Genomic DNA, 13064 nt, shown 5'->3' with positions numbered 1-13064 from the left:
CAGACAGAAGGGAACATCACCAGCTGGAAGTGCCCCTCCGAACCACTCACCATCCTAACTTAGAAATATATTGCCATTCCTTCACTGTTGCTAGGTCAAAATCCTGGAACTCTCTCCCTAACAGCCCTGTGGGTGTACCCCCAACACATTGGTTGCAGTAGTTTAAGAAGGCAGCTCACCACCACCTTCTCAAGGGCAATTAGGGATGGGCAATAAATGCTGGCCTAGCCAGTGATGCCCACATCTCATATCCCGTAAATGAACAAAACAAATTATGTATGAAATTAGCCATCCAATTGTCTATACTAAAAAGATGAACGTCAGAACACTTGTTTTCCAAAAGCAAGATACACATTGGCATGAACGAGAGCTCAGGTTATAAAACTCTAATATGACAAGATCGGGATAATTAACTTCCTCCCCAGAAGGATCTGGAAAGCACTGATGTTGGGCGTGCTATCTTACCCCGAAATTATATAAATGCTTCCATCTTATTGATCCCCAACACCAGACTGGCCTGTAACTCAAGTACAAACACATTTCCATCTCTTCCTATTCAGATGAAATTACATTGTTTCATAATTCGCCATGGTGAGATTTGAACTCTTGATCTTGGGGTTACAAGCCCAGTACCATAACCACTTGGTTATCATACCAGAACTCAGACTGGCCTGTAACATATACAAGGAGGAGTGTGTTAAACAATTTTAAACAGCTGAGGACCATTATTTAAAACACAGCTTGGGCTGAAGAACACCACCATGAGAACAGTGCCAGCATCTAATAGTCTGCAATTGAGTCATTTTAGCTCCTTACTAGAGAGTTATGCGAAGATTAAAATGAAAACTGGGCCCAGACTCCTCCATGATTTAAGTGGATCTTTAAATTATATCAGAGAACCTGTTATTTTACAAAATTCTTTGTGATAAGCTTGGCTTGATATTATTGCACGGCAATTGCTGTAAGGCGACATAGATTTATTGAATGGAAAATAGTCTAGAATTTTAGCAAATAAACAAGCAGATGAAACAAGAAAGCCGTTTATTGACCTCGAAAAGGGAAATCATTTTTTACATACCTATTAATATAAAGTAATAATAGTTTAAAAATATAAATGTTTTTCAAAAGCATATTTACAAGTTAGACAGAAAAATATGAATCACAGTATCAAAGTTAAATCAGATTTTACAATAATATCATACTTCACTTTTCAAATTACAATTGGGCTGAAGACCTTTTTTCTCCTTTTACGGAACGCTGTGATATCAAAAACTAAACCATTTATTATCCGTCACAAGAGAAATAATATTCACTGCAATCACCATTAAACATCAGCTCCCTGGTCACTTGACATCTGTTAAAAGAAAAAAAAAGTTACAGAATCTATGACGCATAGCTTTCAAACATGTCCTAATTTTTGAAATCACACCTACCATCGGGATTTCAGATTATATTCTAACTGCTGAAATAAAAGAAAAGCAACAATTAATTAATTACTTCTGGCACATAATATTTAATTTGAATTAACATGCCCAACTGTGAAATTTGCAGTCTATTTTTTTTATATAGTTCCAAAACTTCTAATCATTTGTTAGACAGACAGTAATCTGTGTACAACTATGTTAACAGTTATAAAAAAAAGCTCACATTTTCAAATAAGTTCTCCTACTCCCTTTATCTAACTATAAAAATGATTTTATAACTAAAGGGATCCAAAATAATTGCAATCACCCATCCTATATATAATATTTTAGTCCTCTGACTTGACTCAGTGGGCACAGTATTGTAATGATTATATTACCAAATTTCAAATTCAAAAGTCTGGACTAGTAATTCAGAAGATGTGAGTCCAAATCCCACCATCACAATGTGAGAATTTGAATTTGGATTTTTTTTTAAAAAAAGGCTGGTATCAGGACAAGTCACCATGAACCTTCAGTCACTTTCAGAAGACTGTCCTACATACCCAACTTGTTCACTAGTGTCATTTCAGGAAGGGAGTCTACAGTCCTGTATGCAACTCAAGTAGCACACCAATGTGTCTGAATTGACCTCTGAATTACCCTAGAAAAACACACAGTGGTATTAAACTGCAATGGAGAAGGCCCAACATCTACTCATGGCTACTCAGGATGAGAAATAAATGCCAGCTTTGCCAGAGGTGCACATGACCAGAAAGTGATTTTTTTTTTAAAGCATTTCCTTCCTTCTCTTCTCCCATTTGCCTTTCCCTGTATCAAACAGCATAACTTGGAAACCTGTGGTTTGCAACTTATTCCCACATCTCTTTCAATACTGCTTGATGCATATGCCTCAATAGAAGGGCCCCAGAGCAGTTCACCCACCTGGGTTTTTCCTCCTTCTCCTTGTGGGACTACAGGAGGGGTGGAAGCATGGCTTGTATTTTGTACATTATCTATCCTCTATTCACCCAACTAAACCTAAAGATTGTAACTAATTAGACAACATTTATAACTTTAGTGTCGCTTGTCTCTGGAGCAAACTGGTCAGCAAACATGTTCCTGATCAGTAAGGTAAGAGTATTTGATTGCCAATGGTTCAGCCAAAATCTTATGTAAGTCACACAACTCTAGCAAGTGAATTAGAATGCCAGCCAGAATTTCCAACTGTGCAGAATGATGGGATTCTGTCACTTTTTATTTAGTTTTGGAACTTAAGACGGTTGGCATATGATAAGGCTAAACTGAATTGCTTACCAGATTATGGGTATATTCAAAATAAAGGCTAAGCGAAAGTATTTTAAAACATAAGATTAGGTCATGTAATAATCTTAAGTTTTGAAAGGAAAAAGAAGCATTTCCACATCCATCATACCTGGATGCCGTCTTCTGCTGCACTGCAAAAGTGCCAAGATTACAAATGCTATAAAACATACTGGAAAAATCACAAATACAGCTATGAGAATATTTTTCTTCCTTTCCTCTGCTCGTTGCTGATGAGTATTACGGTGCTTATCCAAGACTGAAACAGAAAATTTAGAAAAAAACAATTTAATTAATTATTAGTTTCAGCATCAACCTTTATATAGAGTCATAGAAGTATACAGCACAGAAAAAGGCCCTTTGGCCCATTGAATCTGCACCAGTCAAACAAGTACCTAACTATTCTAATCCCATTTTCCAGCACTAGGCCCATAGCCTTGTATGCCATGGCACCGCAAGTGCACATCCAATTACTTCTTAAATATTATGAGGGTTTCTGCCTCTACCACCCTTTCAGGCAGTGAGTTCCAGATTCCCATCACCCTCTGAGTGAAAAAATTCTTCCTCACATCCCCTCTAAACCTCCTGCCCCTTACCTTAAATCTATGCTCCCTGGTTATTGATCCCTCCACCAAGTGGAAAAGCTCCTTCCTGCCTACCTGATCTGTGCCCCTCATAATTTTATACACCTCAATCATGTCCCCCCTCAATCTCCTCTACTCCAGGAAAAATAACCCCAGTATATCCAATCTCTCCTCATAACTAAAACTCTCCAATCCTGGCAACATCCTGGTAAATCTCCCCTGCACTCTCTTCTAGTGCAATCACATCCTTCCTATAATGCAAATTCCAGAACTGCACGCAATACTCTAGCTATGGCCTAACTAGCATTTTATAAAGTTCCAGCATAACCTCTCAGCTCTTGTATGCATAATAATGAAACTTATTTCTAACCTTCAATGGAAATATTAATTAACAATGGCAAAATTGACATTCAAATAACATTGTGAGATAAAGTACTGCAATAATTTAAAAAGAATGTTTCCACAAGCTTTTCGGTATAAATAATCATGGATATTAAATACAATCTTGCAATATTGTCCACATTCTCAGAATTAAATATATTAATGATATTAATTCTTCCAACAGCAATTTGTTAAGATCATTTGAAGAATAAATGCTATGAACTTACTTTGAAAATATTGCTGCACCTCGTATACATTTTCTTCCACGTTCCACACAGCACAAGAATAATTGCCTTTGGAAATATTAACTTCTTTGATTTGAAGCATGCTGGTAATCTTCAACAATCCTTGCAAGGTTTTTGCACTGCTAGTATTAGCCTCGGATGTGAGATTGCTTGCTCCGTCGATGAACCAGTGAATCTGAGCCAGTGGGTATCCAGTCGTTTCACAAATGAGATTTGTTGTTCCCATTGGTGTGGTTGTTGGGAATGCAGTCACATTTGGTAAACAGTATGGAGCTAAAAAGGATGATTGCATTATCATTATTGTAATAAGAAAGAACTGTAGAGTAATATAGAAGCAGTTTTTGTGCTTCCTCCTCACCAGTAAATGCAACAACAGTTTTTGGTAAATAATTATTCCCAAATTTATGACAATAAGCTCATTAAATAGATTAGGGTGTGATAGAGGAAAACATTTATTGATAGCAATTTGTGATTTTGACTTGATTTCTGAGTACTTTCATTTGGAACTCTTTAGGGGGCTTCAAATTCTGTTTCTTTATACATTTTTTGTCTAATTTAGCTAATGCATAAATTTTGCGTGTTTTTTCTGGAGTATACCTGTGTCCTCCACTAATCTAGTGATAAATTTACACTGATGATGCTGTTTATTTAGTGTAGAAAGAGAGGAAGGAAAAACATAACGGTAAGTCCTAGACTGCCATAATTTACAGTTAGTCAAATATCCATGTTAACCAATGCATTTACAGTGTTTACACAATATTAAAAATGGAGAATAAGAAATTTCCTAGATTGCTATGCACAGAGTGACAAAAAAAATCAAAATATATAATCTAGTAATCCCTTTCCTGGGCACTGTTTAGCAACATTGCAAAATCATGTTATTGAAAGGGAGGCTATCGCTTTTTTATGTTGCTGCAGATTGGTAATTAGTTTGACTCAGTTGGGACTATTCCCTCTTAGGGAGTCAGAAGGTTGTGGCTACAACTCAAAGCAATCACCATCAGCGATATGTTTCACAAGGTTCTGAGGATGTGAAAAGTACTATATAAATGCAGGATCATTTGTTCATTCCTCTCTAACATGACTCTCTTTATAATTTGTTGTTGCCTATCAACACAAATCAAGCTTTTTAAGAATGAGAAGAAATTTGGAATTTGTTGCCAATTAGTGGCAACCAATATTTTACAAGGAAGGATATCAAAGAAATACTGTTACGCACCTTTAACCTTCAGAGTGATGGTTTGAATTTGATGACCAGAATTTGATAGCAAATCATATTGATATGTTCCACCATCTGACAATTTTGTTTTCTGGATTAGCAATGAGACATCCGTTGAATTTGGATGAAGCAATTTAATTCGACCCTGAGCTCCACTGATATTTTTATTTTTGCTAAAGACATCTGTTCTATTTCCATCTTTATTTATACTCAGTTCATATAATGAAAATTGTTTATTAGTTGTAGTGAAACTGCACGGCAATTCTGTGTCTTTATCAAATATTCCTGTCACTGAATGGACACAATTAAAAGTCAGGAATCCTGGAAAACAAAAATGTACTTTCACTCATGTTACCTCAATGACAATCGGTGTTTAATGAAGTACATATTGAGAAATACTACAGTACTTACTTTCTGCAAAGGTTGTTCTTGTGTATAAGATGACATAAAGGAAAGTCACTGTATGGTATGAGCCCATTTCCAGAATGCAGTTCATCTGCTTATTTAGGGAAAGTACAGAAACATCAATAAGCCTCAGGAATTTAATCAAGCCTGATTTCACTTTTCTTGTGCATCACATTAGTTTTCTTTCAGGAATTTTAAAGAGATATATAATGCTGCGCCAAAAATTCCATTAGGGAAATTTGCATTGCTAAAATATTTTGATTGTTCATAAATATTTTGTGTTACTGAAAAATGAACAAATGCATTTTGTACTGTGTTCCTACAATCTCACAGCAAGAATCCTGGAATCTACGAACTGACAACAGTATACAAATGGACACCACAATGGCTCCAACCTTGACAGGGGCAGGTTACATATGTTGAAGACAGAGTTTCGGGCACCAATTGCAGATTTCCCACATGTTTTGTAGAATTTTGAATCAACAACATCTTTTTGCAGGATCAGCTCCCCACCCCCCACTGTTTGACATGCTTGACACCCAGGCGGATGGGGCACATTCTGGAGCAGGCTGCAGCTGCTACTAGGAGCCAGGGGCTGTCCAATCCTGGACCTGCGATGGTCTGATCCTGGATGTCAGCCCAATCTGTATGGCCATCAATCACTGTGCAATTGTGCAACTCTGGCACAGAATTTCCATGGAGATTTCCCCCAACTCCCAACATCACTCCAGTAGAAGATAACCGAAAAAGTCAGTTGAAGTTATTCCATCACAGAGTACATCACAACTGTTGGGGCAATTCTTGCGAAATCAGGGATTAAACTCCAGACCATCCTGATCTCTCTACTGCTCATTTACAGAATAAACATAGTGAGCAACCAGGTCCCCCTTGTCCCCACTTCTCACCCCACCAGCCTCCACATTCAAAGGATCATCCTCCGCCATTTCCGGCAACTCCAGCATGATGCCACCACCAAACAAATCTTACCCTCACCTCCCCTGTTGGCATTCTATAGGGATCATTCCCTCCAGGACACCCTGGCCTACTCCTCCATCAACCCAATGCCTCATCCCCTTCCCACAGCACCTTCCCAGGCAATCACAGAGGGTGCAACACCTGCCCCTTTACCTCCTCCTTCCTCACCATCAAAGGGCCCAAACACTCCGTTCAGGTGAAGCAGTGCTTCACTTGCACCTCCTTCAATTTGGTCTACTGCATTTCCTGCTCCCAATGCGGTCTCCTCTACATTGGAGAGACCAAACACAGACTGGGTGACCACTTCATGGAACACCTTCGGTCTGTCTACAAGCATGACCCAGATCTTCCTGTCACTTGCCATTTCAACACACCATCCTGTTCTCATGCCCACATGTCTGTCCTTGGCTTGCTGCATTGTTCTAGTGAAGCTCAACGCAAACTGGAGGAACAGCACCTCATCTTTCGATGAGGCACTTTACAGCCTTCCGGACTTAACATTGAGTTCAACAACTTCAGATCATGAACTCTCTCTTCCATCCCCACGCCTTTTTTCTACATTCATTTTTATTTTTTATCCACTTATTTTTATTTTTATTCATTTATCTGTGGTTTTATCGCCTTTTAATCCCATTTTCTATCATTTTTCCCCATCACTGCCCCCTCCTCCAACTTATCTCTTACAGGGCCAACTATTATTTGTTCCTTTCCGCAGATGCTATCAGACCCGCTGAGTTTTTCCAGCTATTTTTGTTTTTATTTCAGATTTCCAGCTTCTGCAGTATTTTGCTTTTATGTTGGTCTTTCACACAATGCTACCCTTGTTCTGCTATTATCACATTCTACTTTCTTACCTTTATGCCACTCCCAGCACCTTTTTTAGCACTAACCGCTACCATTAACAATCCCTTTGTCCTTCAGTTCATGACAATCTCTCTTTAACCCCCACCTATCGCTGGCTTTATATCCAGCTCCACCTGCCGCACCCCCCTTAAAAAATATACATTTCATGACATTTCCACTTATCTTCGGCTCTGAAGAAGCGTCATACCGACTCGAAATGTTAAATTTGTTTCTCTCTCCACAGATGCTGTCAGACCTGCTGAGTTTTTCCAGTATTTTCTGTTTTTGTTTCAGATTTCCGGCATCCACAGTATTTTGCTTTTATCTTTGTTTAAATATCCTGATGCCTTTCGAGTTTATATTTGCCGTTAACAAGCTTTGATTGTTTGCAAGTAGTTATATATGGCTGCCTGAGTTTAAAGTTTTAAACTGGAGACATTTACTGTCCAGGTGATAGTGCTGAGGGTTATGTTATTCAGACAATAGAAACAATCTGCAGGGTTACGGGGAAAAAGGCAGGAGATTGGCATTCAGTAAAAATGCTCAAGAGAGCCGGTGCAGACTAAATGGGCCGAATGGCCTCCTTCTACCCCGTAACAATCCTGTCATTCTGTGACTGCCTCTAAGAAATGATCCCAATCTGTTAGGCGAAGCCAGTTTCGGGAGATCAGTGCGAACATCACTATCTCAGCTGTAACAATGCATGATGTGGCTGTTGCCATTTCTGCTAAAAGCGCTGATACATATTTTGATGTAACTAATCCTTTCTGATGGGGTCTCAGGGAACAATAAACAGAGACCAGCAGTCAGGCCCCCGGCTGTTTATATTCCTTTCTAATTCCGGGAATACTGCAACAATTGAATTTTACATTTCAAATTCGTTTACTGCATTTATTTCTGTTAACCCAATCCTTCCTCCATCCTTAGCTAATTTCTTCAATTATACACACAACACACATTTTACACAAGAATCAACAAAATATTTCTCACATTTTCTGAAAACCTGGCCGTACTTTTTTTCCCTCAAGCAAAATATGGAGATCCAACCAGCCCAACTCCAAACTGACCCAGGAAAAGTCACCTTTCAAAATCCGACACGCTGACAATCGCTGCGAATGATTCAGGGATTTCGAAACCGAACATCTCAGCTGAAGCCGGAACCAAGAGATCTGCGGGTAGCGAGTCCGGCTGTTGGCTCTCGATCCACTGTCCACTCTGGGATAGTTAGCAGCGGCTGTTAGCTTGTGCCATTGACAAACAGTGAGCAAAGGTAGCTCCTCCACCCTCCACTATCTCTCCTCTCAGCCTGTGGTGTCGAAATGAACAAAACAAAGACCTTTACTGCCTTTCAAACCTTCTCTTTCGATCCGGCTGGACACAAGCCTGTTGCCAAGAAGCCAATTCCTCGCCCCGCTGCAGGATTTCCCCACCCTGCGCCGCTCAGGAAACACACTAAAGGTTACCATGAGGGATAAAGTAAAGATTTTGTTTACCTGAAACTATTTAAGTAAGAGATTGTTGCGAACTAAATTCGATAAGTCGTTTTAAAGGAGAATTTTTTTCACATTGAGGAAAGTCTGTTCCTGACTTCTTGCAAGCACAATTCAGCCAATGAGGTGGAATAAAGTCTATCTGTATAAGACAATCTAAACCTGTGACTTAACTGCTGAAAATAATTTATACTGTGCCCTTTCTACTAGTATTATTGCAGAAAAGAAAAATTATAGTTTGCTACTTCTTATACTCCAGGAAATCTCACCTCAGTTCAAAAATCGGAAATAGGCGATACTAAATTGTATTGCAGCTGTATTTACCAAGGGAGACGCTGCTGCTCAGATCATGGTGAAAGAGAAGCTCGTTCAGACACTTGGCAGGTTTAAGACTGAGGTTTTGGATAGGCTTTCTGTACTTAAAGTAGATAAGACACCAGGACCGGCTGAGATATGTGCAGAGACTGAGGGAAGTGAGAGTGGGGAAGCACTGTCTATAATTTTCCAACCCTAGGTTGGTGGTAGAGGACTGGAGAATTGCAAATGTTAAACTCTTGTTCAAAAAAGGGTGTAAAGATAAGCCCAGCAAATGAAGCCAGTCAGTCTGTTGAAGGGTCATGAGGACTCGAAAGGTCAACGCTTTTCTTCTCCGCCGATGCTGCCAGACCTGCTGAGTTTTTCCAGGTAATTCTGTTTTTGTTTTGGATTTCCAGCATCTGCAGTTTTTTGTTTTTATCTGAGTTTAATTGTGATAATCTTTTAATTGAAACCAATTAAACCAAATCAACAAAATTGGGATAAATCAGGCACAGCCCCTAATTCAGGTCAGCTGTAAAACCAAGGACAAAATTTAAAGGAACCTTACAAACTTTAAATCAAAATGTGATTAAAGGGGTCAACAAAACACCCCAGTCCCCGCGGTGCCCACTGAGCAGGGAAGGCCTCGAGCGTGTCAGCAGACACCACGTGCTCCTTCTCCAGGGACATCTGGCAGCGAACGTAGCCGCGGAAGAGGGACAAACAATTGGGCGGGACTCCCCCGTCGATCGCCCGCTGCCTGGACCTGTTAATGGCCAACTTGGCCAGGCCCAGGAGCAGGTTCACGAGGAGGTCCTCCTCCTTCCCGACCCCCTTCCACACCGGGTGCCCATAGATCAGGAGCGTGGGGCTGAAGTGCAAACAAAACATCAATAAAAGGTTTTTCAAATAACTAAAAAGGGAGTGCAGCCTACAACACCCTATATATGCATGGTCCACGGACTCCACAAGACCGCAAAAAGGGCACGTGTCCTGAGAGTCCGTGAACCTATGCATCCTCTTATTATAGGGGACTGCTGCATGCAACACCCTCCAACCCAGGTCCCCGATAGAAAGGGGGAGGACACCTCCGTAGAGGGCCTCCCATCGGGGGCCTCCGTCACCGAACGGCAACAAGGCACGCCAGGGTGTGTCCAGGCAGTGGACAAGGGCGAGAAAATGCAAGGTGTGCAGCAGCAGTCCATACAAAAAGCCCCTCTTTGCCGTGCTAAAAGGCACAGAGGGCATGTCCCCGAGGCGGCTCATATTGCGGGGCACCAGCACCCGAGGGAGGGTTTGGGGCTTGGGGCCAATGTGGAATTCTGTCCGAACAGGGGAACGTTCAGACGGAAGACCACCGTGCACCTGGGCCACCTCAAGACCCAAAATAACGTCGGGTCCGAGCACGACCGTTCTCAGGTCTTGGATGGCATCGGCTGCGACCTGGACACTCACAGACGTGCGTCGCGCCAACTCCTGCGGGAGCATCCAGCCCAGTCCTCCGCCACCCAGCACGTCCCCGATCCTGGTCACCCCTGCGGCCACAGCCCTCCTCTCCGCCAACCACTGAAAAGGACGGAGGGGCGGATTCCTGAGCAGCGGCTCTCTGACAATAGCCGCTACTCCTGACGGGGGAGAGCTGCGTCGCGAGGCGACCACTTTCCAGACTTTGATCAGGTCCTGGTAAAAGACGGGCAACGCCTGCAAGGAGCCACCGAGGCCTAGCTGTTCTATAAACAGGAGCTGCACGTCATAATTCAGGCCGTGCACCTGACAGAAGGAATACGTCGTCAGGGCACACCATCTAGGAGGAGTCTCGACGTAGAGGTATCGCTGCAGGGTCTGAAGGCGGAAAGTCGCCAACTGTGTGCGTAGGCACACTAGCGCCTGACCACCCTCCCTAAGCGGGAGACTCAGAACCTCAGCAGCGACCCAGTGCAATCTTTTGTCCCAGAAGAAGTCGACTAACAATTTCTGGATTCTTGTGACAAAGTCCGGGGGAGGGGTCAAAGTGACCAGTCGATACCACAACATGGCGGCGATCAGCTGGTTTATGACCAGAACTCGACCCCGGTAAGATAGCACTCGGAGCAGTCCTGTCCAGCACCGCAGGCGAGCGGTGACTTTCGTCTCCAGTTCCTGCCAGTTTGCCGGCCATGATTCCTCAGCAGGGCAGAGATGGACTCCCAGGTAGAGGAGGCTGGTCCTGCTCCAGGTGAAAGGCCTGAGCTCCTTGGGTAGGGGATCCATTTGCCACTGACCGACCAGGAGTCCAGAACATTTCTCCCAGTTGATCCTGGCAGAAGAAGTGGCAGAGTAGACCTCCTGGCACTCGCGCATCCTCCGCAGGTCAGCCGGGTCACTAAACATAAGGAGCACGTCATCGGCGTAAGCCGAAAGGACCACCCCGATGCCCGGCCCGCGCAGAACCAATCCCGACAACCTCCTCCGCAAGAGGCGCAGGAAAGGCTCCATGCAAATAGAATACAACTGGCCAGACAGGGGGCAGCCCTGACGTACCCCTCTCCCAAAGCGAAGGGGTGCCGTCAGGGACCCGTTAACCTTCACTAGACACTCCATGGCGGTGTACAGAAGTTGGATCCGGGAGACAAAATGCATCCCGAACCCGAACGCTTGCAGAGTTCCGAGTAAGTATCCGTGATCCACCCTGTCGAACGCCTTCTCCTGATCGAGAGACAGGAAGGTGCTCGACAGACCAGCTCTCTGGGAATGGTGGATGATGTCCCGGACCAGATGGATGTTATCATAAATGGTTCGGTCCGGGACAGTGTAGGACTGGTCAGGGTGGATCATGTGGTCCAGCACGGTGCCGAGCCAAGAAGACATGGTTCGGGCGAAGATTTTGTAGTCCGTGCTGAGGAGGGAGACCGGGCGCCAGTTTTTAAGAAGGCGGAGGTCCCCCTTCTTCGGCAGCAGGGCAATCACGGCCCTGCGCCACGAAAGGGGCATCTCCCCGGTAGCAATGCTCTCCCCCAGGACCCCCGCGAAGTCGCTCCCCAAGACGTCCCAGAACGCCCTGAAGAACTCCACGGTCAGCCCGTCTAGTCCCGGGGTTTTGACCCTAGAAAGACCATCGAGTGCGCCGGTCAGCTCCCTCAGACTTATAGGGGAGTCGAGATTTCCGGCGCACTCCGGGCCGACCTGCGGCAGGTCCTCCCACTAAACTCTGCAAGCGTCCTCACTGGACGGATCCGGAGAGAACAGGGCAGTGTAGTAATCTCGGGCGATGGCCCTGATGCCCTCCGGGTCTGAGACAAGGGATCCGTCGTCAGCCAGCAGCGTAAGGAGCTGTTTACGGACCCCGTGCCTTTTTTCCAGCGATAGAAGAAGGGGGAGCCGCGGTCCATCTCCTTAAGGAACCAGATCCGCGACCTCACTAACGCGCCCCGAGACCCGATCAGTTGCAGGTCCCGCAGCGCGCCCTTCTGCTCATCGTACACCGACCGCAGGGCCGGGTCCGCGTTGGGCTGACGGAGACATGCCTCCAGGTCGAGCATCTCCTTCTCCAACTCCTCGACCCTGGATTTGCGTCTCTTTGTCGACCCCTTTGCGTACTCTTGACAGAAAACTCGGACGTGACTCTTGCCCACGTCCCACCATAGCCTCAAGGAGGGGAAGTCTCCCCGCTTCCTTCTCCAGCCGGCCCAGATGCGACAGAACGAGTCTAGGAACCACTGGTCTTCCAACAACAGGTTGTTAAAATGCCAGTACGCGGACCCCGTCCGAGCGCAGAACGAAGTGATCTCCGCCCACACCAGACGGTGGTCCATGCACGGAACCTGCTGTATAGAAGCAGCCGGAACGCAGGACACGTATGCCTTCGAAACGTAAAGGCGGTCGAGTCTGGACGCTCTGACTCCAGGTGTCACAAAGGTGAACAC

The 13064-nt window shown here is 44.1% G+C and overlaps 1 protein-coding gene across 8 annotated transcripts; it reads right to left on the bottom strand.

Moving 5' to 3' along the window:
* Window positions 1–1027: 1027 nt before the first annotated feature.
* Window positions 1028–9224, bottom strand: zgc:174863 (uncharacterized protein LOC100136852 homolog). Of its 8 annotated transcripts, none has more exons than XM_041217189.1 (8): window positions 8869–8891; window positions 8366–8681; window positions 5564–5651; window positions 5153–5473; window positions 3916–4206; window positions 2836–2982; window positions 1434–1462; window positions 1028–1354 (listed from the first exon to the last, which is right to left on the bottom strand). In XM_041217189.1, exons 3-7 carry the CDS (start codon window positions 5646–5648, stop codon window positions 1449–1451), a joined length of 858 nt encoding a protein of 285 aa, XP_041073123.1. In that variant the 5' UTR covers window positions 5649–5651; window positions 8366–8681; window positions 8869–8891; the 3' UTR covers window positions 1028–1354; window positions 1434–1448. The 8 variants fall into 8 exon arrangements, with proteins under 8 accessions (XP_041073123.1, XP_041073125.1, XP_041073126.1 ...); XM_041217191.1 differs by having other exon boundaries at window positions 5564–5648; XM_041217192.1 differs by having other exon boundaries at window positions 8389–8681.
* Between the last annotated feature and the right edge of the window lie 3840 nt (window positions 9225–13064).

The sequence above is a fragment of the Carcharodon carcharias genome, chromosome 22, assembly GCF_017639515.1.
Source record: "Carcharodon carcharias isolate sCarCar2 chromosome 22, sCarCar2.pri, whole genome shotgun sequence".
Classification (NCBI taxonomy): Eukaryota; Metazoa; Chordata; class Chondrichthyes; order Lamniformes; family Lamnidae; genus Carcharodon; species Carcharodon carcharias.
This window is presented reverse-complemented; position numbering and strand designations above follow the sequence as displayed.

Bases quoted from the DNA above. Each gene is read 5' to 3' on its own strand.
- zgc:174863 (XM_041217194.1), bottom strand. From the start codon at position 5,648: ATGAACTGCATTCTGGAAATGGGCTCATACCATACAGTGACTTTCCTT. The intron at 5,474-5,563 runs GTAAGTACTGTA...TTTGTTTTCCAG, and splicing joins AAGAACAACCTTTGCAGAAA to GATTCCTGACTTTTAATTGT. The intron at 2,983-3,915 runs GTAAGTTCATAG...TTTCTGTTTCAG, and splicing joins GGTGCAGCAATATTTTCAAA to TCTTGGATAAGCACCGTAAT.